Genomic DNA, 16,971 nt, shown 5'->3' on the forward strand with positions numbered 1-16,971 from the left:
TTAAATTTACAGTTTTTGGAAGTGAGAAAGAACAAGTCGTTGTGTAATTTACAGTGACAAAACGTAAATTGACATTCCCAGAATTCCCGTGTGAGAGTGACGCTTCATATTTGATGTATTTTCATTCAAATAACGGTTTCTTCCTAGTTTTTCTAATCATTTATGTACATTAGGTATACGTATACGTCCCGGTTTCTTGGGTAAAATACAATTTCTCACGATTTACAAATAGTTGGAAACATTTGGGATATTGTAAGTACTCAACTGAACAAGATCTGGCCTAGTAGTGTTTGAATATTTTACTGAAAAAAGTTTACATAGTGCACCTTTAAATATGTAAAACCTAAAATGTTGCTAACGTATTTTTTACGTTAAAGTTCTGGCCGTTTTTTTACCGTCAATTTTAAGGGGATTTTTTTTACAGTGCAGAAATGAGTGAAAATGTTTTGAAGGAAGGGTTATTCTTTCTCATACAATGAAATTGCTGGAGAAACTCAGAGAAAGCACCTTAAAAGTATAACAGTGATACAGATGACTTATGCTCTACAATATTTGCATTAGGAAAAAGACCCAAATCCAAGTTGTTACACTTCTTTCGTGCTTCACAGAAGAAAAAGGTCTCATATAGGGTTGGAACAACATCTCTGATATCTCTTAACAACACAACAAATGGTAATAAATCAAAATACAGCTTTTATTGAAAAGTTATAATGCACATACCACAATCGATAACAAAAACTGAAAAATACATCATAAAACAATAAGAATAGTAACTTGCCAGTAAGTTGCAGGAATGTTTTAGTCGTCTTGATGTTCTTTGCTTGAATTCCTTACTTTGAGCTATGTCCTATTTTCTTGGCTTCAGATTAGTTGCCTTTTACTTTTTTCTTTCTTCCTTTCTGTACATCCATGAATAAGCCGAATGTGTGCAGCACATATGGCATAGTCATCTCTCTGTCTGTACTCTCTCTGGCTTCTCTTTAGCGATCCTCATGCTTCTGTCTGTCTCTGTTCATCATCTCTCTGTACGATCTTTGCAGTGATTGTTCAGCATTCCCGGTTTACTGACTATGAGAGACACACCTCTAGAGTTCCTCAGTGAGGAGGTCACACACTTGCCATGGCAATCACTCACTACACAATGAACAATGAACAAAATTACACAATTACATAAGAACAAACTGCAGCATGTTTGTGCTTCATGTACATTATTTTTTACATTCTATTCCATTTCATGGACACTTTTTGTCTTCTGTTTTTCATGTAATTATTCCACCCCCACAACCACCCATTACTTTAATACCTACAGTCCACAAGGGATACTGATGATCCTTAACTTTCTAAATGACTGTGAAACCACACTTGCATCTAAACTAGAACAAAAGATTGATGTTTGATATAGAGCTCAGAATTTGCTCCATCTGCTGGCCGATGGCGTTTCTGCTAAGGTCCAGCTCAATAGATACGGACTGACAACTGAGAAATGATGCCAGGTATTGACAGCAGCTGTCAGTGAGAGCACAGTTGGATAACCTAAAACGAAAACATATGAAATCGAAGTCATATCACTGAACCTGCATTCTCAAATATGTTTTTTATTTATTTAAATTGTATTTGTGTGTGTATGTAAGTGTATATGTCTCTGTTTTAATGCAATATTACTGTTGTTTGTTCACAAATATAAAGGGTATTTTTTGTAAATAACTTTTTTTTTTTTTAATCTTACTTTAAAGTATTCAATGCACAACTGCCATCCTCTAGTTCAAGGCAGAGCAACCGAACGCCTTCATCTTCAAGGCTGTTGTTGCTCATGTTCAACTCCTTCAGGCTGGAGTTGTGGCTTAGGCCTGTAGCTACTAGCCCACACATATCTGGAGTGAGTTTACAAGAGTCCAGACTGCAGGGGTAAAGAATCAGAACAATTACAGTCTGCACAAATGTATTTTCTTTTAATAATTGATATCCTTGATGCAACCATCAAGTCTCATCTCTCCAACACTCACTCCAAATAATTTACTCAATTATGCATTTTTTTTGTATTGATAAAGCACCTTTCAGGCTACACAGTAACTCCAAAGTGCTGTACAATGCAAATAATATAAACAACCAATAATAATTACAATATAAAAGAAAACACAACAAACATATAAAACAACCATTATAATAATGTGTCAAAATGCAAGCAAGTACAGGTATGACTTTAAACGGTCTGGGGAGTTGGGAAAGATATCATTTCTATGGAAGCTTGAAACAATTAAAAAGAAAAATTTCTTGCAGTTGTGAGTTTATATCTCACAATTCAAACTTTACAACTCGCAATTGTGAGTTATAAAGTCAGAATTGTGAGATATAAACAAAAAATTGCGAGTTATAAAGTTAGAATTGTGATATAAACTAATTGCGAGTTATAAAGTTAGAATTGCGTGTTATAAACTCAAAATTGCAAGATATAAAGTATCGAATTGCTTGTTATAAACTCAAAATTGCAAGATATAAAGTCAGAATTGTGATATAAACTCAAAAATGCGAGTTATAAAGTCAGAATTGCATGTTATAAACTCAAAATTGTGAGATATAAAGTCAGAATTGCGTGTTATAAACTCAAAATTGCGAGATATAAAGTCAGAATTGCGTGTTATAAACTCAAAATTGCTAGAAATAAAGTCAGAATTGCGTGTTATAAACTCAAAATTGCAAGATATAAAGTCAGAATTGTGATATAAACTCAAAAATGCGAGATATAAAGTCAGAATTGTGATATAAAGTCAGAATTGCATGTTATAAACTCAAAATTGTGAGATATAAAGTCAGAATTGCGTGTTATAAACTCAAAATTGCGAGATATAAAGTCAGAATTGTGATATAAACTCAAAATTGCGAGTTATAAAGTTTTAATTGCATGTTATAAACTCAAAATTGCTAGATATAAAGTCAGAATTGCGTGTTATAAACTCAAAATTGCGAGATATAAAGTCAGAATTGCGTGTTATAAACTCAAAATTGCGAGATATAAAGTCAGAATTGCGTGTTATAAACTCAAAATTGCTAGAAATAAAGTCAGAATTGCGTGTTATAAACTCAAAATTGCAAGATATTAAGTCAGAATTGTGATATAAACTCAAAAATGCGAGTTATAAAGTCAGAATTGTGATATAAAGTCAGAATTGCATTTTATAACCTCAAAATTGTGATATAAAGTCAGAATTGCGTTTTATACACACAAAATTGCGAGATATAAAGTCAGAATTGTGAGATATAAAGTCAGAATTGTGTTATAAACTCAAAATTATGAGTTATAAAGTCAGAATTGCGTGTTATAAACTCAAAATTGCAAGATATAAAGTCAGAATTGTGATATAAACTCAAAATTGCGAGTTATAAAGTTAGAATTTCGAGTTATAAAGTCAGAATTGTGATATAAACTCAAAATTGCAAGTTGTAAAGTTAGAATTGCGAGTTATAAAGTCAGAATTGATATAAACTCAAAATTTTAAGTTACAAAGTTATATTTGCATGTTATAAACTCAGAATTGCAAGATATAAAGTCAGAATTGTGATATAAACTCAAAATTGCGAGTTATAAAGTGATAATTGCGAGTTATAAAGTCAAAATTGTGATATAAACTCAAAATTGTGAGATATAAAGTCAGAATTGCGTGTTATAAACTCAAAATTGCGAGATATAAAGTCTGAATTGCGTGTTATAAACTCAAAACTGCTAGAAATAAAGTCAGAATTGCGTGTTATAAACTCAAAATTGCAAGATATAAAGTCAGAATTGTGATATAAACTCAAAAATGCGAGTTATAAAGTCAGAATTGCGAGATATAAAGTCAGAATTGCATATTATAAACTCAAAATTGTGAGATATAGTCAGAATTGCCTTTTATAAACTCAAAATTGCGAGATATAAAGTCAGAATTGCAAGATATAAAGTCAGAATTGTGATATAAACTCAAAATTTTAAGTTACAAAGTTATAATTGCATGTTATTAACTCAGAATTGCAAGATATAAAGTCAGAATTGTGATATAAACTCAAAATTGCGAGTTATAAAGTGATAATTGCGAGTTATAAAGTCAAAATTGAGATATAAACTCAAAATTGCGAGTTATAAAGTTTTAATTGCATGTTATAAACTCAAAATTGTGAGTTATAAAGTCAGAATTGTGAGATAAAAACTCAAAATTGCAAGTTATAAAGTTAGAATTGCAAGATATAGTCAGAATTGCGTGTTATACACTCAAAATTGTGAGATATGAATTCAAAATTGCAACTATAAAGTCAGAATTGCAAGATATAAAGTCAGAATTGTGAGATATAGTCAGAATTGCGTGTTATAAACTCAAAATTGCAAGATATAAAGTCAGAGTTGTGATATAAACTCAAAATAGCTAGTTATAAAGTTAGAATTGCATGTTATAAACTCAAAATTGCAAGATTTAAAGTGTGAATTGCGATATAAACTCAAAATTGCGAGTTATAAAGTTGTAATTGCGAGTTATAAAGTTATAATTGCATAATATAAACTCAAAATTGGTCCTCAGGTAAAGGTCTCAAAGGTAAGTACATTTTTGAGTGTCGTCCAATTATATATACTGTGTATATATATATATATATATATATATATATATATATATATATATATATATATATATATATATATATATATATATATATATATATATATATTTTGAGTGTCGTATTATATATATACATTTTTGAGTGTCGTCCACATATAGATGGTAGGAGGTCCCATGTTTTGTTTTTAAATCTGTGCTTTTGGCAAATACTGACCACATCTTCTCGAGAGCGCAGCTCTTTTCTCCAAGGACTTTAAAAAGCTGCATTATTCCAGAGCATCCAGGGAAATTTTTGCTCAAATCAAGCTCTTTCAGGCTGTAGGGGTTTGATCTCAGAGCTGAAGCCAGAGATAAGAAACCCTTATCTGTCAGTCTGCAACACGACAGCCTGGAGAATAAGACAAAAGGTTTTCAAGCCATTTAGTTACAGAGCATAATGCTATGATAATCAATAAATATCATGTGTAAAGCCTATGTAGGAGTTGATTAGGCAATTATAATGAAGAAATTATGACAAGATCATTTATATTTTTTACGCCATTAAAATCTTTTTCAACAAGGTGATTAACTTATAGACAATATTTATAAACCTCAGGAGGACAAAAAAAATACATCACATACAATAACAGGGCTGATCAAGTTCTCTGAAAAATGAAGCATAACCTTAATTTCTGAAGTTTACAGGAGGGATTCTTCAGTGAGTTCATGAGTTGCTTCACCCCAGAATCCTGCACGTCATTGTCAGAAAGATCTAGAGCTGTGAGACGAGAGTGCTCCAGACCAAGTCCACAACTTCTAAACGTAAAATTGCATCTCTCTAATCTGAAGAAAAGAGAAAAAAAAGGTAATTTCTTACTTTTGACAAAACCATTAACAAAACCAGCAATTACATAGCCACGCATGGCAGAAGATATATTTACATTTTTAACTAGATCTATAGTTTAGATAGCCTGGTCTTACCAGACTCTCATACATTTAATTTGTACAGAAAGTCTGGCCACTCTCCATTGACAAGCGTTAACTCCCTTGAAGGCCGATACTCTGTTGAAGTTTAAAACTATTGGATCTGCCCAGAGCCACTCTGGATCTGCCATAACCAATCGCTAACGTTTGGTCGTGACGTATGTCATCTCAAACTAGCGCACGACATCAACGTCATCGTTCTCAGCCACTCCCTCTGTTCGCTGATTGGACCGGTTAAAATTTGACCAGAGAAAACCAGAGAATATACCGCAATCCCAGACGGAGTACTGAAGGAAAATGAAAATTGAGGGTAAGTACATAGGAGGGCGGTGCCAGGCTATAATTTAGAATCCAAATGTAAAATGTACTGGTACCCTCAGGGCATGGTGCCAAGGTCACCAACTAAATTTCATTTTAAAATGCAAAACCATCTACAATATACATCTTTATATCTCCTGTGTTCTTGCTATCAATTTCATTGATGTGTCACATATGAACGGTATTTAAAACATATTTGAGTAACTTTTGTCCAAATTTGGGGAGGATTTGATGAATGCACTAGGCCAACCGCGAAAAGTATGATTTCAACAAGGTTCCAAACCAAAGCGTCTAAAAGATACAGCCCCACTGCCCATTTGGCATGCTCAATTGCAAATTGGTTGCATGACATACATGAACATTGGGGATGATTAGCAAGCTGTGGCTCCATACTGTTCCATTTTTACCACAATACAGTTTAAACAAATACAACAGTTGACGACGCACCTTGTGTTCTTGGCCCCTAAACAGCACAAAAACACAAATAAAAGAGACATTTTACAGAGATAGGATCATTGCACACCTACCTCAACTCTTCCAGGTTACAGTTCGGGTTTGCAAGTAAACCAGAAAACTGCCCGACTCCTAAGTCCCAAAGCTTGTTATCACTCAGGTCCAGTTTCTTAAGTTGGCACGGTTTTGAACTCAGAGCAGATGTGAGGAAAGCACAGGCCTCCTTTGTGATCCCACAGCTTGAAAGTCTGCAAGTGACATTGAATATCTCTTGAAAGATGCAAACAATATAGTCAGGTGTCATCAACTCTTTCTACTAGTTCAAATAGTTATGTGCTGCTCTGTGCCATGATGCCACTGGGTTGCATAAGTTATTATATCTTCATCATTTAGTGCACAACGTGCTGCACTGTTTGGTTGGAAAGAGCCATTTTGTTAAATGTTCCAGCCCATTCAAAGACAAGTTGACTTCACGAAAGTTTGACTGTTAACTGCCATATAAATATCCATCAAAAAGTCACAAAAAAAAAAATATTAAAATAAAATAAACACCTAAGAGTCTCCAGCCCACAGTCAGGCAATAAACCCACAAGCCAGGTTGCGGCCTCATTCCCAATGTTATTGCAGCTCAGGTCCAGCTCCTTAAGATGTGATGGGTTTGACTTAAGAGCAGCAACAAGGGCTGAACAGCTGTCTCTTCTGAGTCCACAAAACTCCAGTCTAGAGAGGAAAACAGTTGAGAGGGATAGCCTAATATCATTGTATTGACTTTTAATACTGTTAATAGGATAGATGCACGAATGTACTTTAGTGTCTCTAGTTTGCAATGTGGATTCCTCAGCCCAGAGCAGAGACTTTTCACCCCTCTGTCTTCAAGGTCATTGAAACTCAGGTCCAGTTCCCTCAGAACATTGGGATTGGACTCAAGAACAGAAGCCAAAGCTGGACAGCTTTTCTTCGTCAGTTTACACGAGGACAATCTAAGAATTATGAAATAAATCTCTTAATACATGTTCAATACTGAACCTTTATTTAGATGATTTTTCAAGTGAGAAAGTTGATGGCACTTACATGGCAGTCCGGCTGACTTTGACAACGGGATGAAGCTTGAAAAGACAATCGTCTGATTTGAAGAATTTTCTCAAGTCAAAGATCTCCAGTCCCTCGTCACTGGTGAGCAGCACAAAGACCAGAGCCGACCACTGCGCATTCGAAAGTACCTCCATTGAAAGTCTTCCAGATTGAAGGTAGGATTGGATTTCCTTGACTAGAGAATGGTCATTCAGTTCATTGAGGCAGTGGAATAGATTGATGGACCCTTCTGAGCTAAGACCTGTCGCAAGCTTGTCCTTTATGTACTTGACTGTGTCCTCACTGTTGTGTGGGATGTGTCCGATTTGTACTGAAAGGTGTCGAAACAAGGTCTCATTGCGCTCCTGTGAAAGGCCGAGGAGGAAGCGGAGGAACAGGTCAAAGTGCCCATTCCTCGACTCTAAAGCCTGATTTACAGCACTCTTGTGTAGGTCAAGCAGAGATGAATCCATGCAGAGCTGTCCGAAGTCTGTGTCTTGGAATGGTATATTGAATTCATCGCTGCTGGGCTTTTGAGTTGCAAACCAGTGAAGGTGAACAAACACAGCTGCAAGATACTCTTGGAAACTCAGATGCACAAAACAATAGACTTTCCGTTGGTATAAGCCAAACTCCTCTCTGAAGATCTGGGTGCAGAGTCCTGAGTATAGCGATGCATCCTTGACATCAATGCCACACTCTATCAGGTCTTCTTCATAGAAGATCACAAAACCGTTCCTCAGTTGCTGGAAGGCCAGTTTTCCAAGTGACAGAATGTTGTCTCTACTCAAGTGTGGATCCGAGTGATCTAGTTCCCTGTACTTGTCTTTCATCTGCAATGTCTGAAAAATCAGGAAGTGTGTGTACATTTCAGTTAGAGACTTGGGGATTTGGCAACTCTCTTTGTCACCCAGCATTCTCTGTAGAACAGTGGCTGAAATCCAGCAGAACACTGGGATGTGGCACATGATGTGCAGACTTCTTGAGGATTTGATGTGTGTGATGATTTTGTTGGCCAGACTCTGATCAGGTATTCTTTTCCTGAAATACTCAGCTTTCTGAGGGTCATTGAACCCTCGTACTTCTGTGACCTGGTCAACACACTCCGGAGGGATCTGACTGGTTGCTGCTGGTCGAGAGGTGATCCAGAGGAGAGCAGAAGGAATCAGATTCCCCTTGATGAGGTTGGTGAGCAGCACGTCCACTGAGGCTGCCACAGTTATATCAGAGCACCTTCTATTGTTCCTAAAATCAAGAGGTAGTCGACACTCATCCAAACCATCAAAGATGAATATGACTTTGTATTTCTCAAAGTTTGACAGTTTGAACCCCTCAATTTCTCTGAAGAACAAATGAACAAGTTGCTCCAACGTGTACTGCTCTTTGGCAATCAAATTAAGCTCCCGAAAAAGCAATGGAAATACGAAATGAACATCCTGATTGGCTTTTCCTTCCGCCCAGTCCAGAACAAACTTCTGCACAGAGACTGTTTTTCCGATTCCAGCAACTCCTTTAGTCAGCACAGTTCTGATGGGTTTGTTTTGCCCAGGTGAGACTTTAAAGATGTCATTACATTTGATCTGTGATTCCTGTGTCTCTGGTGTCCATGATGTTGTCTCAATCTGTCTCACCTCATGCTCATTATTGACCTCTCCACTCCCTCCCTCTGTGATGTAGAGCTCTGTGTAGATCTCATTAAGGAGGGCTGGATGCCCTTGCTTAGCAATACCTTCAAATACACATTGGCTCCGGTTCTTCAAACTGGCTTTAAGCTTTTGCTGACATGCATCAATTTGATGAACTAAATACAATAAGAAAGATGAATATCAATTTGTTACTTTGTCTGTATTTAATGGATAAATATGTTCTACCCATACACACATACTAACATTGAAGTAGCTTGTCAAAGAGACTTTGCTCCTTCATACACTTCAATATGTGCAATGTGATTTTGACTGCTGCTTCTTTGGCTTCAAGAGTATCTTCTTCTCCTTCTGGTAAACTCTCTGTGCACTCGGTGAGATCAGGGTCCAGAACGCTGTTGATTTTTCTGAGCTCCTTCTTTACAAAAGTGATCACATTGCGTTGAAGTTGCTGAGGCAAAACGCACAAAAAAATGATGATTTAATATTATAACGTTCTTTGGAATGATGTAAAACATAAAAGAAAGAAAAAAAAGGCTAACCCTTAATATAGCAGCCATTTCTTTCTTTGAGGATGACTGGCTGTGCAGTTCTACTGGCTGCTCTCTGCGATCACAACAATGCATTAAACAGTTTTTAAGAAAAATGATGATTGAATATTAATGAGGGTCAAAATGAATACGAACAAAACCAGACATACAAGACAGAATCAGCCATATGGAGATTAGTTGGTTGTTCCATTGACCAGTTACTCTGAACGGACACATGGGTGTTGGCAGAAGAACCGAGCCAGTCTGCTGGGAGACTTGGACAGAACAGAACACACAGTGATTTAATGGCTGAACCACCTAATTCATAAGTGGAAAGAAAAACGTCATCATATACAGGGTGTGATGGAAAACATATTTGTGCAGCTCAAATGGTAGAGCATAGCACAAACAACACAAAGTCATGCTAGATATCACACAGGTATAAATTCATTTTTAATTGATTATTAAATTGTTTAATTAAGGTTTATGCAAGCTAGTTTCCATGGCAGAGCTAAAGATAAATAGCCATTACTCATGGAGCTGCCCAGTTTAAAACGATTATTCAACAAACACAAACTATGTGGCAGCCCTTCCGGTGCACTCAGTGTCCGAATTCACTCACTCGTTTTCATTCACTCCTCTAGTGGACTATATTAGTGGAGTAATGTAGGGAATAGTGAATTAGGGTATAGGTGGGCGATTTCGAGCACAGCATCAGTCCAAGGGCTCTGCACTTCGGAGTAAGTAAGGCATAGGGATACTCACTTCCGATTGGAAATTGCCCTCATTAGTTTCCATAGTGAATCATTGTTCACACCTGTTCCTTGTTTCCCTGTGTATTTATACCCCTGTGTTTCGTGTTTTTGTGAAGCTGTTGCATTCTTGTTCCTTTGGATTTTGTTCCTATTTCAGTTTGTGTTATCTTTGTTTGTCTTTTTGAATAAACCTTGCTGCAATTTTATCCCCGCCTCGCCTTTCCAAAAATAAGAATTTGCAACAATAATGTAGGTTTAAACTCGTGTTTAGAAAATATTACATTTCATCTGAACTGTATCTTCAAACTTTTCCATTAAAACTAAAAAATTAGCATCGACAATGAAGCTTTTGAACAACCATATATATTTCTGAGTGTCTATTTAGTGCCTACATCAAGTGCAAATAGCGCGCCTTGTTGGCTTACTTCGTGTAAATAGCTTCTATCGCTAAGGAAATATGCTATTTTCACTAATAGCTTTTGCAAATTTTGCAAATAGCTGCTGCCTATATATTTTCTGATCAAAGTACAGACATTTAGTAAACTAAACCAGAAAAGGAACATTTTGAATGTTGGCTTATGATGAAAAAGCCGTAAGTCAAATCAGTAAGGCATGACGCCACAATAGCCTGAGTAAATGTGCTTTACCATTGATCTTCCTTCTGGAATTTGATTGGAGGATCCATTGATACATCACTCTTCATAGAAACACAGCTAAGCACTGGAGAGGCAACTCTCTTCTGCTGATGAACCTCAACACTAGAAAAGCAGTAACAGGAACTGAATAAGGCTCACTGTTCTAATCAAAATACTTTAGTATAAAACAATCAAATTAACACATTGGATTAAAGACATGCTGAGAAGATGGAAATTATTAGAATTTCTTTCTTGTTGAAAATGCAGTAATAATAAAAAAGCACATACCTTTCGATTTCATGGGATGTTTGAGGTTCAGCAGGAGAGCAGCTGCCGCCCTCTTTGTCCTCGCGGCTGGATGTGACATTATCTTTGATTTCACTAGACTCACTCATGGCAGCGTTTTTCAGCACACCTTACTCTATCCGAAAATCTACAGTGACACAAGACACCCAAAGTGTTTCTGTCAGTTGAAGTCGTTTGCACACTTCCTATTTGCTTGCCTAAGCCAATAACATGAGTGCCACCAGTGTTCAAATTGGGGTTCGAAGTATGTAGTACATAATAATAATAAAACAAATAAAAAATTTAGAACTTCAAATAATGTCTTGTGTAGCGTTTCTCACGGGACGGTACGACCCCACCAAAGATTCAGGCAAGACTTCCATTACTTGTAAAAGAATTGCCTGCAACATTCAAAAATCTGCCAGTTTAATGCGACATGTATGTATCGTTTCTTTTGCAACGACTATATTTTTTCCACTCATAGACCAGCGATGACTACAAATCCAGTGGTGGATTTGGATATTCTCTATCCTCATGCAGGAATGGAAAGTTGACAAGCCAACAACATTTTTTTTTAACTTAAGTATTTATATATATATATATATTTATATTATACTCTAGTGTACGACTAGAATGACCCAAATGTGTTTAATTCCAATGCGTTTAATAAATGTTTTATTATATTTATTTTTTGGTTTACCAAATCACGAGAGAGAGAGAGAGAGAGAGAGAGAGAGAGAGAGAGAGAGAGAGAGAGAGAGAGAGAGATTTTTTGTCCTGCCAATAAAGCTTTCTGAATTTTAAGTAAGAGAGAGAGAGCGAGAGAGAGATCACTTTATTACATCAATAGAGGGTATGCACGTGATGTCACTGTTGGTTTTATATAATTCAGTGTCAATATGTTGAATTTTGGGGTAAAATCATACCCTATACTGTATTGTTATTTATTGTATTGACAAATCAATTAAATATTTACCATCTAATATTCTGTTTCTGTATAATTGGATGCTTTTAAATAAACACTGACAAAAACTTTACAAGTTTTAGGGCTGGGCAATATGACGATATATATAACATTGATATAAGTGATCACCTGGATTTAGACCAACCTATAATGTATTTATATAAAGTGTTCACAGGCATATTTGCTTTATGTATTTCCCCGGCGTTATCAATACACGGACCACTGGATCTTTGGTAAGTTGTAAGGAACACCATATCACCATACCGGGAAAGTGACGTCAATGCGTACTCTCTAGAGAGAGAGAGAGAGAGAGAGAGAGAGAGAGAGAGAGAGAGAGAGAGAGAGAGAGAGAGAGAGAGAGAGAGAGAGAGAGAGAGAGAGAGAGAGATGTTCTCTCTTTTTTTCCTTCCCCCATTCAATTTGAACACTGGATGCAACTGCCCTTCACATCACGACATCTTTGAAGAAGTAAATAAACCTGAATTTGATGTCCTCTGGTCATTCAGCAGCTTCTGAAACATCCCGTGTTACATCTGTACAGAACTTCACATGACCCATTTGAATGGCTTCACATTATCTTTAACACAAACACACAATTCCCACAACTTTTCGACAAATGAATTTGCAAAACTGTTCCTGTCATTCTTACTGTTTTTTAAAGGCGGGAAAAGCTTCAGGTAAAAATATTATTCGCCCTCGGGGAATCTGTCATCTTATTTTACAGGTTTTACTAATTCTGCGGGGATGTACAAGTATGAGCACATGTGTATTTACCTGGTTTGTGTTTGTGCGGTCAAGCAGCGGTTGTAGCTACAGCCTAACATTACCTGTGAGGAAACACTTCAGCTTTAGTTTCGGTTTCTGTTCTCCTTCAGGACTGAACTACCTTATATGAGTTATGGGCGGAACCAGGATGTCAGAGGTTATGTTGTGAACATTTTTATAACTTATCTTAGCCTACATAGCCTACATTATATATACTGCAAGTATTTTTCAACTGACCAGATTTATTTGTTTAAATTAATCTATGAATTTACTATTGTTAAAAACAATAACAAAAAAATCTTCCGGAAGTGTTTCGTCCTTCAGGTGGCGCCTGAGCTGCATTTGGAAATACGTGTGATATTGAATTATTTTGTACTTTTTGTGGTTTGTGATGAAACATATAATTTATTTTGGAGTTATCCTCATTCAGTTTGTTTTTAGACAGATTTCTGTTCTTTTATTAAGGCACACATCATGCCCATGTTTTATTTGGGTTTTCCTTCTATGACAAATCTAACCATAAATAATGTTACTGAATTAATCTGCTACTTCTTTGATCAAAATTTAGTATTCATCAATGCCAATTTGGAGGAAATAAGCCTTTGTTTTGCATTTTAAAATCAGAAGTTCAAGTTGTTTAATGTATTTGTCTTTGTTGTTGTTTATTCAATGTACCCCTTGACTGTAGCTGTAACTCTTTAAAATCAATTTTAAAAAGTTTGAGGAAAAAAAAGCTGCATGTGGAAATCTTTATAAAACGAATTTATAAAAAGTGCTTTGTCCAATTATCACATCCACTATGTCTTCCTATATGTCAAACAACCGGTACAAAAAGCAGACAAAAACTACAAATATTTCAGCCAAAGAAAACAGCCGAGTCGTGGCTTGTGTCTGAACAGAATGGGTCTTTATTCAGGAAACGAAAGAAAAAGATTGTAATCAACACCCCATTTAAATACAAAACAAATCAAAATAAGGAACAACATGATATTCAGTTTGCATATCAAAGAGCCATTCAGTAATAATTACAGTCTGAACACTTCATAAACCACTTGTGTGAATCTATACACAAACTTGATTTAGAAACTAGAACATTAACATTATTACAAAGATTTTAGCTTTAAAAATAATTCAAATTGAAATAATATTTTAGCAGTTAGCATCATAAAATTATATATTCATATCTTTCCACATAAAAATACAAAATAATATTAATGACATATAATATGAAAAATTATCCCAAATATTTCGCTACTATTAGAGTAAAATAAAAAATAAAAAAACAAGAAAAAACAAAACAGAACAACAAACAAAAAAAGAAATAGAAATATGCATGAAAAAGTTTCTCCTTTTGTTAGCAAAACACTATCCAAAATAACTACAATCATTTACATCAGTACAAAGATATCTGGATTTAAAAATAGTTGCAATGAAAAAAAGGGGTTTCATCTTTTCTGACAGTAAAAAATGACACTGTGAATCAGAAATTTGCAAAATATGCAATGAAAAAAATAAATCTGCATTAAAAAGGTATACACTGCAATTCTCACTTTTTTTATACAAACATTAGAAACAGTATTGCACGTCACAACACAGATTCGAGGTTAGTAAGCCTTTCAAAATGTGTTATATTCAAGTTTCTGAGTATCAGTGAGGGGAGGGCTGATACCCCTCCATCTAACCAGGGAGAGTCTCAAGTGTTTTCCATGAACAGTAGAACCCTCAATGCTTCCTTCCTTCAAATAAACTACACCACCAACTTAAATAGTAATCAAATCCATGTGTGCTAAGCAATAATACATAAATAGAGTCATACGCACGCACATACACACAACTGCACGAATGATGATGATGATGATGATGTCGATTCTAGAAACGGCCTTTTGCGTGTGAACGTAACCATAAATACGTGGGCAAATCATGAGAGTCAGAGGTCTACGGAAATAGAAAAATACAATTTAAATCAAATAGTTATCTGTCTACAAAAATAGTCAAATAAATATGATTCTTCAAAACGACGACAACGAAAACCCACACATACACGTACGAAGCAACAGTGTTGAACACGGGAAAAGGACCACGGGTTTCAGTTCCCAGAAACACCACCTTCGCTACTTATTCAGAGCAGATGACCGTAATCTGGGTCCAGCGTCAATTACACAATACATCAAATAAGTTACTATGCAAAAATAAAGATATTTAAATTATCCAATAGACTTAAAATAGGTCGCAATTCCTCTAGAATGAAATAGTACGCACACACACACACACACACACACACACACACACACACAGAAAAACAACATAACGTGACGTGATACAAAATAAAATAAAAGAGACTGTTTTGCGTTCGACTCCAAACGTCAGGGAAAGAGGGATTGCTTCTCTCAGGAGAAAGGAGAGGAGAGAAATCGAAAAAGGTAGTGCATCACGTGTCCTCCAGAGTCTGGGACACGCCAACAAATAAATATACACATATATACGCAATAAATAAAACACACTGTTGACACTTGAAAGGTTAAATCACACATACACGACAGTACAGTACGACGAGGGCACTGAATTCTTCACCAAACCCGCCAACACAAGGATATATATATATAGAGTGCAAAAAAGACAGACAGACAGAAAGAACAGTACAGTACCAAACGGCCGGTCCAATGCTTCTGTAGAGATTGTCCATAAGACTGATCCGATCCAACGCAGAGGATCACCTGATCGCTCTGAAAGTCAAATCGGCTCCGCTACACAAATAGGATCGCAGAAAGTCTCTCTCCTCTCTTTTCTCCATGTCTGTTCTGACCGATAGCTATGGAAGCTTGTTTTCGCCATAGGTTGAAAAATAAAAAAGGTAATTGCGACTTTTTATATAACAATTCAGACTTTTTTTTCTCAGAGTTGCAACTTTATATCAAGCAATTCTGACTTTATAACACGCAATTCTGAGAAAAGGAGGCATAATTGCGAGAAAAAATCATAATTGCGGAAAAAAATTTGCAATTGCGAGATAAGTCAGAATTGCGAGTTTATAAAGAAAAAAGTCAGAATTGCGGGATTTAAACTTGCAATTGCAAGAAAAAAGTCAGAATTGCAGGATTTAAACTTGCAATTGCAAGAAAAAAGTCAGAAGTGCGAGATTTAAATAATTGCGACTTTATATCAAGCAAAAAAAAAGTCATAATTGCGGAGAAAAAATGTGCAATTGCAAGAAAAAAAAGTCAGAATTGCAGAGAAAAAATTTGCAATTGCAAGAAAAAAAGTCAGAATTGCGAGATATACACTTGCAATTGCGAGAGTCATAATTGAGAGTTTAAATAGAAAAAAGTCAGAATCGCGGGATTTAAACCCCGCAATTGCGAGAAAAGTTAACTTTAAGTTGACAATAGCTTGCAATTGCGACTTATATCAAGCAAAAAAGAAGTCCGAATTGCAGAAAAAATGCGCAATTGCGAGATAAGTCATAATTGCGGGATTTAAACTTGCAATTGCAAGTGAAAAAGTCATAATTTTGAGATATAAACTTGCAATTGCGAGAAAGTCATAATTGCGAGTTTAAATAGAAAAAAGTCGGAATTGCGGGATTTAGACTCGTAATTGCGAGAAAAATGTCAGAATTGCGAGATTTAAACTTGCAATTGCAAGAAAAGTTAACTTTAAGTTGACTATAACTTGCAATTGTGACTTGAGGGTATATCTTGCGAGTTTATTTCTTGCAATTCCTTTGCTAAAAAGTCGCAATTACCTTTTTTATTTGTTATTCAGTGGCAGAAACAAGGTTCCATAGAATAGCTTTTGTCGAGAGAATAAACCAGGAAACGCAGAGCTAAGCTCCGCCCACACACAGACAACGACCAAAGCTACGATTCCTTCGCCAATTCCTACCAACTAGAAACATCAGAACTAGCACGTAAAAAAAGCTCTTGTCCTGCGCTCCAGTGACTATTGTAATACGAGGGGTGGCATTCAGGGGTGTTCAGGAAGGGCAAAGGTTAAATGTCGATCCTCT

The 16,971-nt window shown here is 35.9% G+C and overlaps 2 protein-coding genes across 3 annotated transcripts in view; both read right to left on the minus strand.

Annotated features, from left to right (window-relative positions):
• c1qtnf7 (C1q and TNF related 7) overlaps positions 1 to 1,041 on the minus strand; it is a 17,021-nt gene extending 15,980 nt beyond the window's left edge. The window contains exon 1 of the mRNA XM_079802790.1: positions 779 to 1,041. The gene's annotated coding sequence lies outside the window, so the exon portion shown is untranslated. The remainder of the gene's footprint in view (positions 1 to 778) is intronic.
• On the minus strand, positions 672 to 13,089 carry LOC307117739 (NACHT, LRR and PYD domains-containing protein 12-like). 2 transcript variants are annotated; one of them, XM_079802776.1, is made up of 15 exons: positions 12,975 to 13,089; positions 12,679 to 12,777; positions 11,240 to 11,384; positions 10,964 to 11,074; positions 9,732 to 9,836; positions 9,574 to 9,637; positions 9,278 to 9,482; positions 7,389 to 9,189; positions 7,124 to 7,297; positions 6,870 to 7,037; positions 6,392 to 6,565; positions 5,247 to 5,405; positions 4,798 to 4,971; positions 1,727 to 1,897; positions 672 to 1,533 (listed from the first exon to the last, which is right to left on the minus strand). In XM_079802776.1, the coding sequence occupies exons 3-15, from the start codon at positions 11,344 to 11,346 to the stop codon at positions 1,374 to 1,376; spliced, it is 3,573 nt and encodes a 1,190-aa protein (XP_079658902.1). In that variant the 5' UTR covers positions 11,347 to 11,384; positions 12,679 to 12,777; positions 12,975 to 13,089; the 3' UTR covers positions 672 to 1,373. The 2 variants fall into 2 exon arrangements, with proteins under 2 accessions (XP_079658902.1, XP_079658903.1); XM_079802777.1 differs by lacking the exons at positions 12,679 to 12,777; positions 12,975 to 13,089 and adding an exon at positions 12,346 to 12,417.
• Between the last annotated feature and the right edge of the window lie 3,882 nt (positions 13,090 to 16,971).

The sequence above is a fragment of the Gobio gobio genome (assembly GCF_949357685.1).
Source record: "Gobio gobio genome assembly, chromosome: 21".
In the NCBI taxonomy this organism is placed as follows: Eukaryota; Metazoa; Chordata; class Actinopteri; order Cypriniformes; family Gobionidae; genus Gobio; species Gobio gobio.

Bases quoted from the DNA above. Each gene is read 5' to 3' on its own strand.
- LOC307117739 (XM_079802776.1), bottom strand. From the start codon at position 11,346: ATGAGTGAGTCTAGTGAAATCAAAGATAATGTCACATCCAGCCGCGAG. The intron at 9,190-9,277 runs GTTAGTATGTGT...TATTGTATTTAG, and splicing joins CTTTGACAAGCTACTTCAAT to TTCATCAAATTGATGCATGT. The intron at 1,534-1,726 runs GTAAGATTAAAA...TTTTCGTTTTAG, and splicing joins TGTGCATTGAATACTTTAAA to GTTATCCAACTGTGCTCTCA.